Source organism: Balaenoptera ricei, chromosome 4, assembly GCF_028023285.1.
Source record: "Balaenoptera ricei isolate mBalRic1 chromosome 4, mBalRic1.hap2, whole genome shotgun sequence".
In the NCBI taxonomy this organism is placed as follows: domain Eukaryota; kingdom Metazoa; phylum Chordata; class Mammalia; order Artiodactyla; family Balaenopteridae; genus Balaenoptera; species Balaenoptera ricei.
This window is the reverse complement of record NC_082642.1, coordinates 56,753,903-56,777,065: the sequence shown is the minus strand read 5'-3', so window position 1 is coordinate 56,777,065 and position 23,163 is coordinate 56,753,903. Positions and strand designations below refer to the sequence as shown.

Below are 23,163 nucleotides of genomic sequence, written 5' to 3'. Positions count from 1 at the left end.
TTAAATATCTACAATATGTATTTATGAATGAACCTTAAAAATCTAGGGTAAAACTTGCTAATGACAAAGCGTCATATTTACCAAAATCCTCAACATAATTTTACAAGGTAAAAAAATTTAAAGATAAAAGAAAGGATAAAACAGCTCATTTTAAAATCTACTCATTAGGGACTTCCCTGGCGGTCCAGTGGTTAGGGCTCCGCACTTCCACTGCAGGGGGCATGGGTTCGATCCCTGGTCGGGGAACTAAGATTCCACGTAAAAAAAAAAAAAAAAAATCTACTCATTAAAGGGCATAATTTTAAACATTTTTTACAGATGATCACTTTTCTGTACTTTGACAACAGGACATGATTATAAAATACAAAGTGAAATGTTACCCTAAGAGCCTGTTATTTTTTAGATTTCTCTGCAACCTTGGGTATGTATGTATTAGTTTTAACTAAATATTAGTGTTTAAAATATATAGCTATTTATATAAAATGTTTTATTCTGCTTTCAATTATCAGTTCTTTCCAAATATTTTCACAACAATTTTAAGTTTCAGACAGGATTTAAGCCTGGAAGAGTGTCCAAAGCTTTGGATTACAACAGGGACTCCAGCCACTGAAGAAGCCAAGAGACTTATTCAGTTGTTATCTAGACAGGGTTTATCAACAGCAACATTACTGACATTTTGGGCTGAATACTCTTTGTTGTGGGGAGCTATGCTGGGTATCACAGCATGTTTAATAACATCTCTGACCTCTACCCACTAGATGTCAGCAGCATCAGGCTTCCCCCAGCTGTAACAGCCCAAACTATCTCCAGACAATGCTAAATGTACTGGGGGTGAGGATGCAAAACTACCCCCAGCTGAGAATCACTGATCTGGAGGTAGTCAGTTTAACTCTTTTGTATTAGTGTTTACAGTCCAAATATCTGACACCTGATAGTCTAATATTCTACCTAATTCAATTTGAATATCTGAACACTTATCTTAAGAAAAATGAAAAACCATGCCAAGAGAACTTACATGTCTGAGTCAAATCACTATAAGGTATTATTTAAGTATACACTTTTCAGATAACCAGAAGTTATGATTTGGTGTAAGAATGATAAAAATATTCCTAAAGGCATCACACTTTTCCTGGCCAATTATTGAAGAGATGGAATACCACCATTAGGAGACTGCCTAGCTTTGAATAAAGCATAGTGGTTGCTTGTTTTTGGTTACTTGTTCCTCCCTTTCCAATTAAAATGAAGGATATACAGCTCTGATTTCTTTTCATTCTAACAAGGTTGCCCAGTAGAAAAAAACATTTTCAAGTGAAAGACAAGGACGTTATGAATCAACATAGTTCCACCTCAAGTCCCATATAACATTCAGTTTTAATTTATTATATGGTATTCATTAAAAACAAAAAAACCAGTTATTATCAGATTAGCTCTATTGAATCAACAGGTTATTAGAACAGTTAGGCTTCTACCTGTCACGTGACAATTAGGACTGTTGTGGTATTTCAATGACAGACAACCTGGGACCTTTCTTGTGGTCCTGTTCCTTGATGTCCTCTGCCTTACTACCTGCTACTATTTCTTTTCTTCCCTCTTTTTCCATTTTGTGTCATTTCATGTATAATCTGTGGGTTGACAGTCTGCTTAGAGGACCACTCATATTTCAGAAAATGTACCTATCCCATGTGAAATTATAGAAAATAGTTTTAATTTAGGGCAATGCCTTCAACACATTTCAGAAATAATTTTAAAGCATCAACCTGAATTTAAAGTCACCTTACCACTCAAAGCTCCAAATCACAAGTAGTGGTAGCATGATGAGACAAAAAAAAGTTTCAAGTTGCTATAATGCTACCATCTGAAGCTGGCAAAGTTTTGTAGGCCTCCACATGGTTATTTCTATTTTCTATAGCTTAATTATACTAAACAAGGTTTTAAACAATTTTTTTCACTGTTGTTTACTAGTGACTTCCTATGTTTTAATTTATATTCACACTATATCAGAGATACTAAGCAACTGTGGAAATACCATCTGTGGTTTTTAAAAGCAACATAAGAATAGCAAACATACTTCAAGAGGATATTTATAACATCCAAGGCCTAATCCATAACTTATTGAAGTGGACGGCAAACCAGGGTATTGTGATTCATTTATAGCATTCCTCAATAATCTAATTTACAAGAATACACCTTAAAAATCTAAGAGGAATGAATAGGTACGATGCTTTTTTATCTTTACCGAAACAGAATCCAAATTTTAGCAAGCAAGAACCACAGGCAACTGAAGTATAGTATATAGCTATAACAAAGCTTTTTTCCTAATAAGACCTGAAGGTTTAAGGTAAATATGGGCGTTTGAATCAAAATTAAATGGCCCAGATTTACTAGGCTTTGAAATTTTATTTTGCCTTGGTAATATTTTTATTTTCTCCATTTTCCACTGTAATGTAAGTTATTGTTCTTTCTCTTATTCTGATAAATTTTATTCTAATTGCTCTTTGTGAACTAACAGAGGGCAAGAAACCAAATGACTGAGGTTAGTATCTGTCTAAAATAAGGGCATAAACAGAAAGGACAATGCTTTAGGAGGTAGACTGCTGGATATCTATTTTGGATGCTTAGGGGTAGTTTCCTATTTTCTTTCATATAGTTGAGGCGGTTGAACAAGACACTTTTGGATAACTGAAGTACTACTGATAAAGCTAAAATTCTTTTGATATAGCACAGACTTATTTCTACAGGCTAAAAGACCAGAATCCAAATAAGTTTATATGTTATGCCAGGCTTAGAAGGAGTATACTGAAAAGAAAAAGGGAGAGATGACTAGGTAACAACTCAGATCTCGGTTAATCCAATCACCAAATTACTAAACAATAAGAAAAAAATTTTGGTCCTTGTTTTAAATCTTAGTTTAGATTTTATAATATGAAGACAAAAAGCATATGAAGTTGAAAATTGTGACAAAACTAGCTACCCATGAAATGCTACACAGAGCTAACAAAACCCTACTTGTTTACACTGATAGTTATAACAATGGGACAACAGCTCCCGAACAAGGTATATATAAACAGGGAAATGTACAAACATAAAAAGCATAACGGCCAATTATAATCTAACACTTTTGGAAGGCATGTGTATAAGTGCCTCTAAGGACAAGAAACGGAATTCTACCATTTTTGTATCATTTATAGCATCTCAGCATACAGTCAACGATGAAATTTTAAATGACTTCAAATACTAGAAATGCCTACTTGAAGACCCTACTATACCATTATAAATACTTAAAAAAAAAAAAAGTTTATTACCCTTATGGACTTCTAAACTTTAGTGCTTTTTAGTCTTAAAAATAAGTTTTCACTTTAGCTGGATTTATATTACTTAGGTTGTTAATCACTACCACTGGCCAAACAGCCTATACATTTTATTCAAAGTAATCACTTATGTCTTAGATGATGATATTCTGATGTCTCCAAGTTCCCAGCCTCCCAAACCACAGCTAGTTTTTAAGATGTTATTTAGTGGGAGATAAGGTAATGAAAATTGCATTCTTACTTACCTTCAAATGCTTTAAATCTCTAGTGCAGGAGTCTAAGATTTTGATAAGGAACTAAATAAAAATCCATAGAAACCACTGTCACTTTCCCTCAAACTTTTAAATAGGGCATCATTAGTTCTATCTAGTCCAATCCCTGTTTCTTCTTCCTAACAGGTGAGTTTCTAAGGTTCTTATCTGTAAATTTAATCAAATGGAATTCAATTTGTTAACGTGGGAAGTTTATCTCGGTATTAAAAATGATTTAAACAACGTAACTGTTAAGATAACATAAAAAGGTTGAGATTATTATGAGGACAAACGGCTTAAGCATCCTGGGCACTTAAGAAGCGCATATTTAATATAAAGTTTACAATTTAAAAACTACTCTTATTTACATCTTTGGGAAGTTACTTTATTTAGCTCCCTTTATTTACTGAATTATGTATAGAGAGGCAATATCAAGGGAAAAAAAATCACCCTTTCAAGGGTTAAAACGCAGCCTATTTTGATGAGTCTATGCACAGGTGTAAAACTTTGATTATCCCTGTGTGACAGTAAATAAACAGCAAATATAAGATAAACACAATGATAGGTTCCTGCAAAATGGTATCACTATCAAATTTAGTATTCTAAAGGGGCATCTTTAATCCATAATTAACCAAATCAAATCCCAGAATACAAAAAGTCCATAAAAGTTAAATCTGATTAAAACACACACACACACACACACACACAGCTTTAATCCCACATTTATGTAAATTCAAATCTTATTTAGAAATATATCTGCTGATGATTTCCCAACATCCATTTTAAAGTAAGTTTGGGTTATAGAAGTATTACAAATGAACTGAAGATATTAACATAAGTCATCCCAGAATATTTCTTTACCTTCTACATACACTATGTACGTCTAAAAGTAACATTTTTTTTTAAAAAAAGCAGTTGAAGAATATAGACTAAAATGGAAATAGAGGCTAACACTTTATAAGTTTCTTACGGGGAACACTCAGTCATACTAATCAAACTTTTAGTATCAAACCAAAATTCCCAAGTTAGTTTAAAATCAGTAGTACAGGACACTAAAGAATATTAGCAGCTATTTCTATATCACAATATAGTTTTCCTCTTATTATTATGCTCTTGGTGACTGTAGGTAGGACAAAGGAAAAGAAGATAGCCTCAAATCAAAAGGGAATTTTAATATGTCTGACAAAGCCATGTTTTACACTAAGAACTTTTTTGAAAGGTAAGACATAGAGAAGATAAGGAATTTTTCTTACCAAGCAATGCTGGTAGAAAATATCTTTACTCAAATAAAGAATACAGGGTTTCTAATAAAAATCAGCTTAACACCAGGTACTTAATTTTATACCCCTTTAGAAAGACTTTAAAAGCTGTGATACTTAAGAATGAAATATCAGTTACTTTCTGATCTTCCAGTAGAAGTGGTTCAAGTAGGCCATTTGAAACAAAACAAAGAGCTTGAATAAGCTTTTAATTGACCATTCTAAGCATTTAAAAAAAAAAAAAAAAAAGTTAAATCAGTTAGGTGCTCAGGTAAATTTGTGAAACACCAAGTATATAGAGTTTTTTTCTTTCGAGTATATAATAGTAGAGATGACAAACAAGAACAAAAGTAAAGGAAAAGAACTATTAAAAGATAACAAATCATTTAAAATGTTATCTTAAAGAGAAATACAAACAGAAATGATAAATAGTTGCTATGTCCCTGTCACGCTAAAGCAGCACAATAATATTGGTGTTTAATATTTATTTTACTACGCCAATATTTACGTGCTGCTAGAGCGGAACAAGTATGTCAGTCCATCCAAACATAAAATGAGCATATGATGATGAAATTACAGTTCTGAATGAATTTCCTTAAATTTCTAGAGCAGCAAATAATGATTCGCACCTTGACTGTAGTATGTAAACCATGATGTGCTGCTACAGTACTTTAAGGCCTCAAAAATACAGGATTCATCCAACAGGGAAAAATTCCTTACACTTTATTTTAAAAAAAGGAAAAAAGAAAAAAAAGAGAAAAGAAAAAAAAAAAAAAGAACGAGAGAACCTCTAATATCTTTAATAAATTTACCTGTAAGATTAAAAATCTATTATGGTCCAAGTCAATTCCATGGCTTCGAAGAAGATTTCCAACATCCTTAAATGTTTTCTTCTTCCCACTTATGTGATAAACAGAAGTATTATCTCTGTAGGCCGTTCTGGATACATAAAAGTTACTGTTAGGAACTACTTCATAATCATCCCCTTCCTGTTTTGAGGAAAAACAAAACCAGAAAACAATTGTTGGTATTAAGTCAGAGGTTTGCTCCAAATTTCACTCACTTCATACTGAAACCAATTCTATGGCTTAAGAACTTCAATTGAATATGCACATAAACTGACAATAGTTCTTAAAATTAATCTTAGCAAAGATTAGAAATAATTTTTCAAGTTCTTTGATTCCTTCCTCATAGATCACAAAAACCAAAAAGTCAAAGCAACCAAACAAACAAAAAAGAAAACACCCCACCTTCAAGCCTAAAAACATATTTGACTGAGAAAAGAATTGATGAAGGGGCACAAGAATCCCACTGTATCCAAAACAAACTCACCCAAATTATTAAACCATGTTGACAGATTACATTACTAGTCCATTAAAAAAAAGCTGCAAGAGATGATTTGAGGAAAAAGGAAGGACGGTATAGTAGTGGGATGATACAGCTTAGTTCTTTTTCTTTTTTGGGTGAAGAATACGTCATTAGAAGGTAAAAAAAATTGCAAAGAATTGACAACTACTGAAGTGCAAATCTGCTTTAACATTAAAACTTGCTTTCCTTTAAAAGCTATGTCATTTTGAAATCGTGGTTTTTAAAATTTACACAAATCAAGTGTAATTAATAAGCAATGGAATAAAATCTGATTTACTGGCAATCTACTTTCCAACCCAAACTGTACAATAGAAAAGCACTAAGAAACAAAATTAAAATATATACCACCATGTAGATTTAATTAAAGCTGTTTATATTAAAATTAAAAAAAAAAACAAAAAACAAAACCAAAACAAGACCTAGAGGCCAAATCACATCCTCATTTCATTATGTAATTAGTTTTCTACTGGTGATGCTTGGGCGTCATTTTTAGGTTCCAGTCAGTCATTTTTGAACCACGTATTTCCAAAGTTAATTATTAAATAGAAGAGAAAAAAAAATCCCAATACCAACAGAGACACGTGAATAATCTAAATAGGCATTTTACCTATAATTGTCTCCTCTTCTAGAAAACAAACATGTTACCTTACCCTTCCCTGTTTTAAAAGGGTAGTGTACTTCAAACTGAAGCAAAGCTCTTTCATATCACCTATACAGATGACTACTAGTTAACATTAAATTTAATGCGAATTGAAATAAGGGAGATGGTAAAGTTAGTCAAACTGTTAACATTTTCAAGTTTAGGTAACTTATCTGAAAGCAATAAAAACATAACTTTAAAAATGAATCCAAAATTTATAGTAAAAGAATGCTTACTTGGTACTCGGGATACTAAAACTGCTCAATGTTTTACACCAAAAAGGTAAGCATTATTATGAGCTACTTATAATTCATTTCCCTGGCTAAAAATTTCAATATTTTAAGTTTAACAGCCACTACCACCAATCCTCAAAAAGAAAATATGGTCATGGAGGTAATGAAATAAATATTCGTTCTGCTTTAACCATATACTAATTTTTACGAGCCAATTTAAGCCAAAAATAATAAAATGTGCAACGTATTGAAATCCTTTGTGTTCCTTACTTGAAGTTGCAAATAACTAAACAAAGCCCCTTACCTTATCAATTATCTTTTGAAAATGAACTTCTACAGTACAACTCTGAATATCCTTGTGTTCATCAGAATTGTGTATTAGAACTGAGAGTTTTTTAGATCTTATTTTTTGTGCTCGATAGCCAAACACAAAAAGCATAGAATCAATAACATTGGATTTGCCACTGCCATTTGGCCCAATAATACAGGAAAAGCGCTGCATAAAAAGAACAGGAAAAAAAAAAAGTTAAAGATAGCTGTTTTCATATATCATGTCTCTTATATCACAAGCTTCAACACTTTAAGTAAGACCATATTCTAATTTTAACTCAGACTTTTTACAAAATTCATTCTTATAAAGAGAAAATACTCCTTTCAAACATAAAACCCACCAATTCTATTCAGTGAGGAAAACTTTATAAAGAAAGGTACCAAAAAATAACCAGATAAACAAAAGCTAATTTCAGTTGTTAAAAGCATAAGAAACATACCGTATTTTTAATCAATCAGGATAAATACAATAACTACAAAATTGAAACATTTTGTTATAAAGACGTATTACCTTACAACGGTTATTTTAAGAAGGTCAAATACCTTATGGAAAGGTCCCAGAATTTTTTCCCCAGCATAGGATTTGAAGTTCTGGTTTACAATATGAGTTATCATAAGACGAGGAGCTCCAGCTTCATTGGTCATTGCTGGAGGTGGGGGAGGAGGGATGCTATTCAAAATCTCTTCTAAACTTCTACTATCTATTTCCTCACTTGGAGTCTCTAAGTCAGTCAAAGGAAAGGGAAAACAAGGGGAAAAAAGCCTGCATTAGTGCAATTAGTTCGTAGGACTACTGCCTGCTAATCTCTGGCGAGATGTTATTTATGAAACCTAAGAATCTGTATTTTCACTCAAACATAGTATTATCCTAAACTCACAGGGGATGAGAATCTTTTGGTTTGGTTTTATAAAAAAAGAAATTCTTGAAAGAAATGCCACCAGTCACAAAATTCTATAGAAATATACCTTTTAGGAGCCGAAACACTACGTCGTCACGCAAATCTGGGAAATCCACAACCACTTGATTCCCTGCTCCCTGTCTAAACAGGTGGTTAAATCCTAAGGCTCTAGATCCAACTCTCTCCGTATCTGTGAGAACCTGGAACCTTAACTTTGGACACTCGCGAGCTCTAGAGACACTGTCACAGGGGTTTCATGTCATTCAGTTCCTGGACTCACAAAAGCTACGGTAGTTTCGAGTAAATTATCATCTTCTCTTAGCAATTTAAGACCACGAAGGTGAAATTACAGGGTCAAGAAACTTTTCATCATATAATAACATACAGTCAGGCTGACTCTGTCTGAAGAACAGTCCGCTAGCTCCTGGCTGACCATGTCGATTTCCATGGAAATAGAAGACAATGAACAGAAATTCAGAATTGAAGCTATTTACTCGCCCCCATCCCCTCCGGCACCGTTACACCGATACTGCACATTGGCTAATCTGTGAAAATCGCCAAATCGCTTTCTTGAGCGGCTCTACCGGACCTTCAGATGTCAACCCCGCAGCCCCTCTTGTCCGCGCCCAAGAACACCAGCCAGTCCTGGGTTGGGCGCGGATGCACCCGGGTCTCCCCCGCGCTTGCCCGCGGCGTCGCGAAGGGCTACTCACCTGCGGTGGCAGGCGCGAGGCTCCCCGCGCGGCCGGGCGGCGGCTCGGGCTCCGCGTCGCTGCTGGCGCCGTCCGGGGACTGCGGCGGCCCTTCCTCTCTGCGCCGGGCGGTGGAGGGCTGGGTGCCTTTACGGGGCATGGTCGCTGGGGCCGAGGGAGAGCCGGGAGCAAGTCGGGCCGCGGGCCCGTGCCGGTACGTTTCCCCCACCCCGGCCCCGCGGTGAGACGGGCTCAGCCCCCCACCCCGTCCCACTCGGGGAAAACTCCGTCCACCCGTTTTCGAGAGCCCCGTCGTCAAACCCCGCTCAACGCCAGAGGGTCCTCGAGAAAGAAGGCACAAAAAACTCAAGTGCCAAGAAGGCGGGATTCGTTTTCTTAAGTCCTAAGCAAGTGGGAAAACCTAGACGTGCTTGGGGATCAAGCAAGAATAGAGCAACTCCTTAGGTTTTTTACTTTTTAATGCCCTCCGCCGTCCGCCCACAGTATAAGTGTGAAAGACTATTCTAATGTAATTTCTAAACGAAGCAATTCCCATACGCTAGCATTTGCGGACATTCCCACGCTCTCTGGGCTACGGATGCAAGCGCACAGATTCTGAGAGACAAGAGTTCGTTTGAGGGGCTATCTATCACCTCTTCCCAGAGCAGCGAAGACCCAACCGGCGGCGAGCCGCCCACTTTCCTCTCCCCGCCATTTAGCCCTCGGCGCAGCGGACGGCCCGGGGGCTTTGAGGTCTGCTCTCTACAGTCCGGTCGGGTCCGACCACTCGCGATTTTCAAATCGGAAGCCGGCAGCGCCGGCTCCGGTTTAATCGCCTTGAGGTGGCAGGGGTCTGTCCCTCCGGGGTCCGCGGCAGAATCCCGTTGGACAATAAACTACGAAAGGTCACCAGTTAAGGGCTCAGACCCGGTGGTTAGTCCCTTGCGGGAAGTGAGACGGGCAGGGGGCCCCGCTAGAGTCCGACCAAGACCGAGATTTCTGAGAAGAGGTCCGCGACGCTGAGAGGCTCCCCCCAACCACCCCCCCCCCCCGGGCCCCCAGTCTCCTGAGCAACGCTTATGTAGCTCAGAGAAGTGGCGCCCGGGAGAAGCGCGCGGGAGCCTCGACTGCCGGGGAGCGGCCGAGGGGGGAGGGGTGACAGCGAGAGAAATCTCTCGGCGGCAGCCTCAGCCTAGACTTCGGCTGCTCCAACTCAAGGCCTCTACTTTCCAGGAGCCCGCGGACGGGGCAGGAAGTAAGAGTGTGACAACCTGATCAGGAAAAGAAGTATTTTACCTGCGGGATAGTCCACTCAGACCAAGGTTGGAAACGGTTGCATACCCCCCGCTCCTACCGGTGTTTCGGCTTCGGGTCCTTCACTCGAAAATGGCGCCTAAAATACAAACTCGAACGGAAATTCGTTACAAATGCGCGCAATGCTTTCTGGGAACCACTAATTTGAAAAAAATGCGGCGATTATCGCCGCCATCTTCTGGTCGCTTACGCGCATGCGCGAACTGCTGGCGGGACCCAGGCGGCAGGGGACGTTTTCTATTAAGTGAAAAAGAAAAGCGAAACAATGTTTTCCGTGGGCCTACGGCAATAGCACTCTTATAAAAAATATGTTTTAAAAAACCTTGAGAATTTTGAAAAAGATAAAAAAAATTGAGTGGGGTTCCGCCCACAGCTAAAGGCAAGGCTCAGTCGTCCAATGACGCCCCTTAAGGAGAGGGCGAACTCGCTGAGGGGCGGGGTCTAGGGCCTGCTCCGGTGACGCCCGGCAGGGAAGTATCGCGGGAAGAGGGAGTGAGCTTAGCTCTTAGGAGTCGCTATGGTGACGGGGAGGTCCGAGGCTTCTTGGTAACTGGTCCCACTTCTGTGAGTACGATCGCCACCGCTTTCCTGGCACTTAAGGTAAATCTCTTTACCTCTAGGCGAGAGGTGAAGAAAGGGTTTGGAAGTTGTAGCCATTACTGGATCCACCTTCCCTGCTATGAGGGTGTGTGCGGAGTGGAGCATCAGTTATTTTCCGTCTCCCTGGGGGCGGTGCGGCTCTGGACGTAGCTTTTGGGATGAAAAGGAGGAAGACCTGAGTTTGGAGGGAGTAGAGGGACAACAAGGAGAAGAGAAGACCTGGATTGGTGAATGATCGTGTAATGAAAAGCAAAATAATGATTTCGAATTATTGGTGTTAGGTCATTAATGTCACTAGTGAGAGGGGTTTCGCGTTTTTAAAATCATTTGGCTGAAAGACTCTGTAATGGAAGAAACGATTTGCTGGTGTCTGGGTATGAGAAAATTATTGATCAGCAAATATTTCTTAAGTAGCTTTTGTATACATTGCACTGTCAGGCATAATCAGGATTATTAAGCAAGTATTCCTGTTCCCAGAGAATCTAGTTTTGCTAGTAGGTTTTTAACCAGGAGTTTGTGGATCTGGTGGTAGGTGATTGGGCTTCAGAGGAGTTCATACCACCTCTTCTCCACTTCCCCCCCCGCCCCGTCCCCCGACCTCGAAATCGTATACAAAATTCTGTGTGCTTGTGAATTTTTCTGGGGAGTTGGTGTTCCCAGAACTTTGATTAGGTTCTCAAACGTGGTCCTAATCCCTCACGATGTTAACCATTAATTGATTTGACTATGTCCAACAAGCATTTATTCAGCGGCTCTTAAGTACTTGACAGTGAGAACTGGGAGCCTCTTTTATTCCCCCTTTTAACTTTTGCATACTTAGGACTTGGCTTACTCAAGGCCCAATAAATCTGCTTTATGAATGAATTTACATTGTCATTCTAAGTAAGTAAGTATGACTCTTGCCCTGAGGAGCATATTCAGGTTCAGTGTTTCTCAAGAGGAGGTGTGGAGGACACTCCCCTCAAGTGTAAGAATTTGGTGAGGTTGGGAGACTGGTGTGATTTGAATAAACATTGACTTGATATTGTAATATACCTTTATATTTGAAGTTGAAAAAAATTATTGTTTTCATAAGACAAACTACAGACAATAGAGCTCAGTGAAAAAAAAAATTGGCTGGTAGGTGTACCAGAAAATGTAGCAATCAGTTCTCTTTGAAAACATCTGGAATCTTTTGGAATTTTGCAGTCTGTAAAACACACTATTAAAACTGAGTTGGAGAGATATTAACCATGAAAAAAGCAAAGACTAGACCAAATTGAGTTATGTATATGGGAGACAGCATGATGTAGTAGAAAGATGTTACAGATAACAAGAATCCCAAATCTCATCATTTTTTTAGCTACATGCTTAGACAGTTTACTCAATTTATCAATCTCTGAGATTGTTTATTATAAAACCAGCATATAATACCTACCTCATAGGATTGTTTATGATTGTCTAGCACACACACTATATGCATTTGGTACTGCTGTGTTTATGACATTGACCTTATTAGGGTATGTGCTAAGAATGAATAATGGGATGTCAAGTTAGAAGATTAGTTTATGAAGGGTTTTGAAAGCCAGGTCAAGGATGTTTTCAAAATATTAGAAAAATTTTGAGCTAAGGAATGACTTGGTAAAAAAAAAAAAATTAACAGTAGTTATGTGGGATGTGTAGAAAGGGAAAGAGACTGAGATCAGGCATGGCTTAGTTAGATTATTACTGTCCAGTCCTCCATGTAGGAGGTGCCTATGCAGTAGAAAGGTAAAAATCTGGACACATTTTGGGGGAAAATCTATAGCTTTTGTAGATTTTAATGGTTAAGAGTCTGAACCCTTAAAGTTAGTCAGATTCTATTTTTTGTGAATCCCTGGATTAGTGATGAGGGGATAAGAAAGATAAGTCACAAATAAATCCTAGTTTTACTGCCTTTGATGGTTGCTGTAAATAATGATTGGTCTTAGTGACTGATAAGAAATGTAATTTCAGTAAATCAATAAAGTGACCAATAGCTTTAGATTTAGTTGAACCTAGCCATGTTCCACTCAGAATAAATATTTTTTAAACAGGCTTAAACCAGGTTCTATAACATAGGAAAGACATTCATAACAAACAGCTACAGTGGAGACAAATCTTGAGTGAAAGTAGGACACTCAGAAAAAGTGAAGAAGTGATGTGAGAAGAGATTAGGATCACAAGAAATAAAGACTTGATTGATCCCTGCCAGTACTTTGGATAAAAAGAAGCTGGTCCAATTGGGATGGACTAGGTTACAGTGATCCTGGAAAGTATAACCAAGTCTCATCTCTCTCGTCAAAAATCATCTACTAACAACCATTATCTATAATTTCAGGCAGACTGAGAAGAGAACGCTTACTTTTTATATTTCAAAAAGTTGTACCCCACAGGAAGAAATAAGAATAAGTTCAAGGGGAAAAATTGGAATAGAATTAAAATTAACATTTGCAATTCTTTAAGTGCATAGTTAGATTTTGTCATCATTATAATAATATGTGTTTTGTCTACCTTCTAATGTGGTTACAGCATTTCATAAAGTCTGAAATTAGATTTGTAGGTAAATGTTTAAAATATTAACAAAGTTTATAATTAATTGTAAATATTTGGATTAATTAGACATTAAATAATAAATCAAAATGAATAAACATGAATTTATGTAAGTAATGTATAAATACTTAGAGAATATTGTTCAAGATGAATAAATTGGATATAGAGACAGGAGAGATAGTAATGAATATTCCTCTTGATAATATAAGCCCCCTAGAACACTAGTCTTGTTGAAACTCTCACCTATCTTAACATAGAAAAAAATGGGAAGTGAGGAAATAGAGCAGTTTTGGGGGATGGACTGTTTTGAAAAATGAGTTTGTTTTTATTCATATAGGTTGAGATTAGGAAAGGTATATACAGTGGGCATTAGAGGTGGAGAATATAGTTCAGGAGAGAAAATAGGGTGGGATAGAGTTACAAGAATAGTTGGGACACTAAAATAGATTAGATTTTTAAGGTTGTGAGTAGAGAGAGGATAGCACTAGAGAATGTACATTCTTAGAATATAGGAAGAAGAAATAATTATAGTAATGTCTCAGATAGGACTTTGTAGAGTACAAGTGACAGAAAATCCAATCCAAATTGTCTTGAGAAAAAAAAAAATTAGCTTCCATAACCAAGAAGTTAGGTGAGTATAACTGGATTCAGTGTTCAAACAAAGACACTAGGATTGTGTTTCTTTCTTTGTTCTGCTTTGCATTTCCTTGTCTTGGCATTATTCTCAGGCTTCACATAGTGGTCTCTGACACCTCCAGGCTCTCCCCTTGCCGTGGTAAGGTGTTACAGTAACTCTAGCCTCAAATTTCCTAAACTTAAAGACCTAGGGGTTAAGAAGTGTCTTTCTTCCCCATCTTTTAGTTAAATAAAAGTTTCTATTGGAGATCTCTAATTGACTTAAGCCTAAGTCTCGTGCTAGCTCCATTAAAGCCATATGGGCTAAGAGTGAGGAAGTGGTGCTCCAAGAAGAAATTCTTTGTAGCTAGGAAAAGAGTGAATATATGCAGGGTGACAAAGACACCAATTTTCACTATAAATAGCTAACAATTATTAAGTTCTTACTATGTTTCAGACACTCTACTGGACATTTGTAAGATGCCTTTTTTTTTTAACCTCATGTCTACTTTATCGCATTTAATCATCATAACCAACCTGTGAGGTAGGCATTATTAACCCCATTTTGTATACAGAAGAAAACGGAGTGCAGTATTTGGAAGATCTCTAGGTGAGAGTTTCAGTAAGAAGTGGGTCAAATGCAATAGAAAGTGCAAAGAGAATAAGAATGGTGATCTTATGAAAAAATAACGTTTATTAGGTTTTTTTTTTAATGCAGAAATGCATAAAGAAGAAAGCAAATTTGGGCCATAATCCTATCATTCAGATAATTCTATATTAAAAATATAAATGTATAGGTAAAATATTATGAACATGATAAAAACTTCAAACTGTATAAAAACATATAAAATGAAAATTAAATGAGTCCCTTCTCACCCCAGTGTCCCTAACCTCATGAAGGTCTCCATTAAGTGTCTTGCATATCTTCCGAGAAAAATGTTTTAGTATCCACTAACTTGAATATATATCCCTCCCTTTTTTTTAACACAAAAAGGATTGAGTTATATAATACTGCTGTATACTTTGTTTTTGTCATTTAACATATTATAGACATCTTTCTGTATCAATACATATAGATTCATCTCATTTTTTAAATAGTTGCACAGCACTCTAGTTTATCAGTTGAATGTGATTTTTTCTATGCTAGTTGATGAATTAAAAGGATGAATTAAAGATGACTACTTATTTTTAAATTTGTGAATCACATGGTTTATTGGCTAGAATTTATTAGGCCATCCTGCAAAAGGATTATAAATATAACCAATGTGAATAATATTAAAGTACGGTTGGCAAGAGCTAGCTCTAATTATAGCTAAAATTGCAAGGAAATGTAAATATCACTGCATATATCAATACATACACTTCAGATACCCACAGGAAGTGGAGTGGCGTGGAGGTTGGAGATCTTTAGTAAGTGAACTACACTGTCATTCGTAAGCCTGTTCCATTGCTTGTTAGGTGTTTGAATAACCTGTCCCTGGAAATGGTGAACCTGCCTCTGCCTTCCCTGCCGTATAAGAGATCTCAGCTCTAGTCTACAAGTGGTTTTATGATGGGACCAATCTGAATAAAAGATCTGCTTCTCTCTCCCTCCTCTCTTTACTGGAAAAGAGACATAGGAGTCTAATCAGAGCTATCAATTTGGAAAACTGTTGATAAAAATTGTACTTCTAAAAATAGGGCCTTGGGTAGTCATCAGCAAACCATTAATTTCAACTGTTAATATCAACACCCAAGGGTTAGCCAATATGCAAATGACCCAAACAGAACTCGGTATAAATGCACTTGTGATCTACCTCTTGGATTTCTTATCTCTCCTTCACATTCTTGTTTACTTCCTAGGCTTTCTGCTACCTCTTATCTATAGGTACATTCTTGCTGACAAGTCATACCTTCCCTCTTTCCTGCCTAAAATTTTTCTCATTTTGTTAGTGCTTTTACGTTTTAGTTTTATTTCTTAAATCTAATTCATTTCTTTTTTCTTTTTTTGTAAACCATCTTAACAACTTTTAAGTGTACAGTTCAGTGGCATTAAGTACGTTCATATTGTTGTGCTACTGTCACCTCCATCCATCTGCAGAACTCTTTTCATCTTGCAGAACTGAATCTCTGTACCCATTAGATAGAAACTCCCCTTTCCTCCTTCCCCCCAGGCAACCACCATTCTACTTTTTGTATCTATGAATTTGACTACTTTAGATACTTCATATAAGGGAAGTTATATAGTATCTGCCCTTTTGTGACTGACTTTCATTTAGCATAACGTTAAGTCTAATTCTTAACATTAATTCTTAATTCTATTTTCTTGGTTCTAATTCTGTTCCATGTTATAAATACTTATATCTGGAACATGCGTGTGTAATCTATGATGAATATTTAAATTTCTAGTTTTTGATAGTACTGTATAGAGTTCTGTAATAAACAGGCTTGTATAGTTTGTATATGTATCTTGGTGTACATTTATATGTATATGACAAATTCCTATGACTAGGAATTCCTCCCAGGGTAGGTTCCTTATGTATACTTCCTTTGAATCAGTAGCTTCTAACTCAAAATATGACACAGGTGTGTCAGATTGGCAAAGCCTAGGTAATTTGCCTATGTCCTAGCTGTAAGGAGGGCTAGAGAGGAAATAATTTGTTTTATATTTATAAGGTAGGAAATTCCCCAAAGGTAGAAAATGTAGTCAAAAGTGTTGGTGGTGGGGGGAACAAAAGAATCAATGACCGTTAGCACCAGTTTTCCTGCTCTTCAATAATGTATGTGACTAACTGTTTCTCTGTATGCCAGGGCTGGGTTCTGGCTGGGTTTTTGCATTTGGCCACTTTGACAACAGAAAAATGGTATCTAGTTGTTTTCATTTTCATTTCTTTAATTAAAATTGAGACTGTGCCTTATTTCATGTTTTTGATTGCCCACTGACCATCTGTATTTATGTTTCTGTGAACTGTCAATTTATAAGTGTTTACAAAAAGAAGTACCCCATTATCAGTGTCCTTGATCAAATGACTTCATAGGGGACCATGCTGTGTTAGTTATCTTCTGTTTCTATAGTATTGCCAATCGATCCCTATCCACTGGTTCCTTCTCCTTTGCCCCCAAACATGCTTCTTACATAGTATGTAAGAAGAAAAATGCAGAGCCTAGTGTGCCTGGAGCAGTTTGAGTGAAAAGAGAGAGGAAACAGGAGATGAGGTCAGAGAAATGATGTTGTCTATTAGGGCTCTCCAGAGAAAGAAGAGTTAATGTTGAAGTCATTAGTCTTAGGGCTGGAAACTCGGGCAAAATTTCTGTGTTGTGGTCTGGCAGCAGAATTCCTTCTTCTTTGGGAAATCTTGGTTTTTGCTCTTAAGGCCTTCAACTGATTGGATGAGGCCCACCCAAATTATGCAGGGTAATCTGCTTTACTTACGTCAACTGATTGTCGGTGTTAATCACCTCTAAAAAATAGTTTCATAGTAACGTTTAGTCTTGTGTTTGCCCAAATAACGGCACCATCTTGCAGCCAAGCTGACACATAAGATTAACCATCACGATAGGAGTCCAGATCAATAAAGGCTTTGAACACCATTGTAAGACCTTTGTTTCAGGGACTTCCCTGGTGGTGCAGTGGTTAAGAATCCGCCTGCCAATGCAGGGGACATGGGTTCAAGCCCTGGTCTGGGAAGATTCCACATGCCATGGAGCAACTAAGCCCGTGCGCCACAACTACTGAGCCTGCACTCTAGAGCCTGCCAGCCACAACTACTGAGCCTGTGTGCCACAACTACTGAAGCCTGTGTGCCTAGAGCCTGTGCTCTGCAACAAGAGAAGCCACCGCAATGAGAAGCCTGCAAACCGCAGTGAAGAGTAGCCCCTGCTCGCTGCAACTAGAGAAAACCTGTGCACAGCAATGAAGACCCAATGCAGCCAAAACAAAACAAAACAAAACAAAAAAACACCTTTGTTTTAACTCTGAGTGAGACAGGAAGCCATTGGAGAGTTCTGAGTGGAGAAGCACCATGACCTATTTTAAAAGTCACTTTGGCTGCTATGGTAAGCATAGACTGTGAGGGGTTAGGAGGTCAACTAGGAGGCTATTATAGTTCAGGTTAACAGATGATGGCACCTTGGACTGGGGCCATAGTAGTGGGGGTCATGAAAATCAGGTATTTTGAAGATAGATCATACATACAGGTTTTGTTTTTTACAAATTGGATTTGGAATGTGAGAGAAGAGTCAGTGATGATTCCAAGGTTTTTGGCCTGTGCAACTGGAAGGATGGAATTGCCATTTACTGAGATGGGTAAGGCTGTGGGAGGAGCAAAGTTGGAGGAAAGATCAGGGGTTTGATTTGGATCTTAAGTTTGAGATGTCACACATTCAAATAGAGTTGTCAAATAATCAGTTAGCTATAAAAGTCTGGGATTCAGTGCAGAGGTCTGAACTGGAGATATGAAATTGGGAGTTGTCACTAGGTAGTCAATAAATTTAAACATATTAAGCCATGAAACTGGGTGAGATCACCATGGCAGTGAGTACAGATACAGCAGAGGTACAAGGATGAGTGCACAGTTTAAGGTTAGGGAAATTAGGAGAAAAGGCTGGGGATATTTATTCCCTCTATAACTCTGCAATTCCTTTCCCTCCCTAAACTGCCTATTAAAGTAAATCCTAACAACCTTATTAGCAGGATTGAAAAGGAATTCCCACAGAGTTACATGTGGTCCTGGCAAGACTGCCCTTTCCTGTCTTATAAAACTCGTCATCAACACTACAAACCACCTAAGACAACAGTTCCAGGAAGAAGGCTACAATTTAAATTGATTATACACCTTCCTTTATTCAATCATTGGGACTATTCCATCATACCTTACAACCCTGTTTACCTCCGTCTCCACATTCAAGACTCTTAATTCCCTGCATTAGTTCATTATTAGGTTTAGCCGTTGATGACAGTAACTTAAACACGATAAAACTTTATTTTCTATCACTTAAGAGGCTAAATAGGACTGACAGGACTCTCTACAAGGTCAAGAATCTTGGTTCCTTCTGTCTTGTTGCTGCATTATATATGGTCTTGATGGCATGACAGGGAGAGGGTTACTCTTATTTTCCAAGTTTTTATTTGCCAATAATGCTGATTTATATAACTTTTATAAGAGGTAGTAATGTGGATTTTATAAGAGGTAACTCATTTACTTTTCATATTACCACTGTGGGTAACCAATACTGGGTAGAGTTATCTACCCCCCTCAAGATATAAGTTCCAGATTGGGCCACGAGGTTGATGGTGTTGTAATATCCCCATTGGGTTTAAGAATTGTTAATGTCCTATGTGGCTACACCCAGTTTCAAGGGCAGTTGAGAAATGTAATCTTATTCTGGATGGCCAGGTATGCAGCAAAAATTCAGATTCTTCTACCACAGATGTAGGGATGAATGAAAGAGGACAGCTGGCTGTTTTTACCATCTCCCACTATCTGTCCCAAACTCTTAGCTCTTCACCATTTAAATCCTACTACTCTACCTTTTGGAACTCACAGTGTGTCATTGGCCAAATCTGTGTTCTCAACCTTTACTCTAAAACTTCATAGTTTTACCCTTTAACTTCACAGTCTAACTTAAATCTGGTTGTTTCCTAAGGAAACTGCTTTCCTCTTGGCTGTTTCAAATGGAGGCTGTTTTGCCTTCCAGATTCCCATGTGTCAGAGGGCCTTGTTTCTCATTAGTGTTTCTGCACAACTGATTGTCTTCCCCTTTCCTCTCTACAATCCCTTAGTCCCTTTGAGATAAGTCTTGTGAGATCAAACCGTTATCTACTCTGCCTTTTTGTAGTCGTCTACAGATCTCTGCTTTTTTCCTTGTTCAATGAATAGTATTTTAGCACCTGGGTAACTGTGTCTATCTCCACCACTATTCTTGTCATTATTCTCAGTGATTTAACATCCCGAAATCAATTCTTCCGTTCCCTGGCCTCTCAGTTCTTTGACCTTGGCCACCCACTTTGACAGTCTTAACCTACTTCATCATTACCAATATCTCTACTCTCTCCCAAAATCTGTTTTAAGCATCTCATTGTATATCTCCACTTGTTTTTCTCTAGTTTACTTCCTCTAGAATCTTAATGCTGACAATTCTTCAGGCTTCAGTAGGACTTCTAGGCCACTGAAGCTACTACCTTTTCAAGTTCTGCTGGGTAGTCTCATCCCATGGCTTTGAACATGATCTTTGCGCTGATAACCCTCAAACTGACATCTCAATGATATCTCCAGCTCTGACCTCTTGCTTGACTCCAGACTCGTATATCCAATTTCTCCTTGAATTCTTCACTCGGATATCTAATAGGCACCTTAAACTTAGCATACCCAAAACAGAATTTTTATATCATCCCTTTCAACCTGTTCCTCCCTTAGTTTTCTTCATTTCAGTAAATGGCAACTCTTTTGTACCTGTTGAAACTTTAGAGTCATTTTTGACTCCTCTTTCTCTTAAACTGAATTCATCAACAAATCCTGTGGAATCTTCTTTCAAAATATATTCAGAATATGACTGCTTCATATTATTTGTACCACTACTGCCTTCCTCATCAATCCACTTTCATTTCTCTTCTGATTATTGAAATCCTAACTGGCCTCCCTGCTTCCAGTTTTGCTCATTTTTGCTTTTTTTTGGTCATACCATCCATAGTGTCATCCATAGTGACACTTAAAAAAATTAAGTCAGATAATGTCACTCTACTGGCTTCTCCGTTCATTCAGAAGAAAAAAAATGAAGCTTTTATTGTGGTTTTCCAACCTCTATGTGATCTGTGTCCTTCCCTCCTCTTCCCCAATTTCCTGCCATCCCCTTCACTCACTCTGTATTGGCCATACTGGCCTTCATGATCTGACTTAGCATTAATGATTTAAAAGCATAACTAGCTACTGTATTTAGAAGAGTTTGAAGGGTAAACGTAGGAGCAGGAAGATCAGTTCTGGACCTACTGAAATAATTGAGGATGATGGTGGCTTTAGACTTAACGGTGGTGGTACTGAGAAATGGCCAGATTTGGAGTATATTTTGGTAGTTTGGTGATCGGATTTCCTTGGCGTATTTTTTCCTCTTAAGTGCCATGAATGTTAACCCACGCTGGACCAAAGACGACTTATAAATGATTTTTAGTAGCAAAGGCATAGTTGCTCCTGTCTGTTCCCTATATAAAGTTGCAGAATAGATTTTTCAATACTCTAGAAATTTTCTTTTATTCCCCCTCCCACCCCACCTACCGCTGACTAGTCAGATCCTTGGTGACCAATGCTTATGGGTAGATAAAAACACCTCAGTGCATCCCCAGGCAGGTCTGCACTTCCCTGAATTGGCTGTGCTCTAATTACTACTTCTCCTTTATTCCTCTATTCAGTCTCACATCAGAATGCCCATATCCTTCATGCAGATGATCTCAGCTAAATAGGATGTATGCGGAAGAGCTTTCTGAGCAAAAGAGAATCTTCCCAATGTTAGGATGCCAGCCTCCTCTTTCTCTGATTCCTTGGCACCATGTTTCTGAATAGTTGCAGATTACTTTCTAATGGAAAACATACTGTGTTTACTATTTATATGGGATAATGATTTCTTTTGGTGAGGAATGATTCCTAATTATTATGGATTTCAGCACTTTGAGTTATTTTGATATAGGCTACATCATGCCTTTAAAGTTTCTGAATGTAATTGTATATTCAGACTGTATATATGTATTTTTTTCTTGTCTATTATGTTGTTTCTTATTTCCAGAATCAACAATTTATCTGCCTTTATTCTTTTAAAATCCTTATAAGCTTGGTGAATTTGAATTATTGTGAAAAAGCAGCATGTTTTTACCTTTTTCCCCCCTCTAATTGAAGGAGGTCTGATAGAAAGAAGGAAGGAGTTTTGAGAAAGGTGCTAAAACTCCTAAGGACGAAAAGTGAGCCTTGGAAGTGTGCCTAGGAGAAATTGTTTTCTTGCTCTGGCTGCTATACACAGATTCATACTTTTAAAGTTGAACATAAATCTTGTTAAGTGAACTGGAGGAGAGAGGTTTCTGACCTTAGCTGCATATTGACTGGATAGAAAACTTCAGATTTTTTTCTGTGGTCTTAACAATTTTCTCCCCATTCTCACAAATTTATGAGTACAATAAGTGAAAAAGGTGCTTTGAGATAAAGCTGTATTTAGCACCTTGCTAATCTAAAAGTCTTCTGGATTTGAGAGAATGAGAAATTATCTAAGGTAGGCCCACTGAATTCTTATCTATAACTCACACCTTCTTTGATGTAGTTAGCAGTAATTTTCTACTTGGTGAAGAGGATTTTTTTCCTTTAATTACACTTTCATTTATTTTTTTCTCTAGGCTAGTGATATTACTCAGAAAGAATCCCACAACTATAAATTGGATTCAGACAATTTAGCATTTTCTTGATTTGTATCTTTTGATAGCATGGTTATTTGAGAGAGTGTTACTCTTGTTCTTCTAAATTTTTGTTTGCCATTTACATTGTGATTTTTATATAGCTTTTATAATGGATTTCTTACCTCTTTTTTAAATAACTCGCTTATTTTTCACTTTGCCACCATGGCAACCATAACTGTTGGGCAGTGTATCTACCTCCAACAGAATGTAAATCTCAGATTGGATCACTAGGTTGATGATGTCATAGTATTCCCATGTGGGTTCTATAACTAAAGCTCATAAAAATGTATCTTCGCCCTTGATCAGACCTTTGGAATTTATTTTATTGTATATCCATTCAACAGGACCAACATTGATCTGCCATTGAACAGTTCCCAGTTTAAAAAATCTTTTGATTAGGCCTCAGGACAGCCGTTGGAAATTATTTACCTGGCCAGATTTAGTGGCGTTCTGTACTTGTAGGACTGTTTTAGGCAGGTTGTAGAGGACTTCTGGCATCCAGCCCAAGGCCTCCAATCACTCACTGACAGAATTAGCACACTGACTAGTTTTCTTCCTCTTTCCATGTATTTGTTGCCAGCAGGATTGAAAGTGTTTTGGTGTCCTTGGGGTGCTAAGATGTTTTGTTTGCTTTTAATTTTTTGTGTATATATGTTTGTTTTTAATGCAGATTCTATATTTTCCCCCTTTTATT

General features: G+C 37.6%; 2 protein-coding genes across 4 annotated transcripts in view; one reads left to right on the top strand and one right to left on the bottom strand.

Moving 5' to 3' along the window:
* The window catches only part of SMC4 (structural maintenance of chromosomes 4), a 34,173-nt gene extending 23,813 nt beyond the window's left edge, over positions 1–10,360 (bottom strand). Inside the window, exons 1-5 of the mRNA XM_059920469.1 lie at positions 10,277–10,360; positions 9,002–9,145; positions 7,933–8,111; positions 7,364–7,555; positions 5,631–5,807 (exon numbers count right to left, since the gene is read on the bottom strand). Of these exons, the coding sequence (XP_059776452.1) occupies positions 5,631–5,807; positions 7,364–7,555; positions 7,933–8,111; positions 9,002–9,140 (687 nt within the window). The 5' untranslated portion in view covers positions 9,141–9,145; positions 10,277–10,360. The remainder of the gene's footprint in view (positions 1–5,630; positions 5,808–7,363; positions 7,556–7,932; positions 8,112–9,001; positions 9,146–10,276) is intronic.
* Positions 10,361–10,759: 399 nt separating this feature from the next.
* IFT80 (intraflagellar transport 80) overlaps positions 10,760–23,163 on the top strand; it is a 112,179-nt gene continuing 99,775 nt past the window's right edge. The window contains exon 1 of one of the 3 annotated variants that reach the window (XM_059921961.1): positions 10,760–10,894. Coding sequence is in view for 2 of the 3 variants with exons in the window: in XM_059921959.1 (XP_059777942.1) it covers positions 18,061–18,094 (34 nt within the window). In the remaining variant the exon portion in view is untranslated. Of the gene's footprint in view, positions 10,895–17,714; positions 18,095–23,163 lie in introns of those variants that run through there. The other 2 variants (XM_059921959.1, XM_059921960.1) reach the window with 2 other exon arrangements.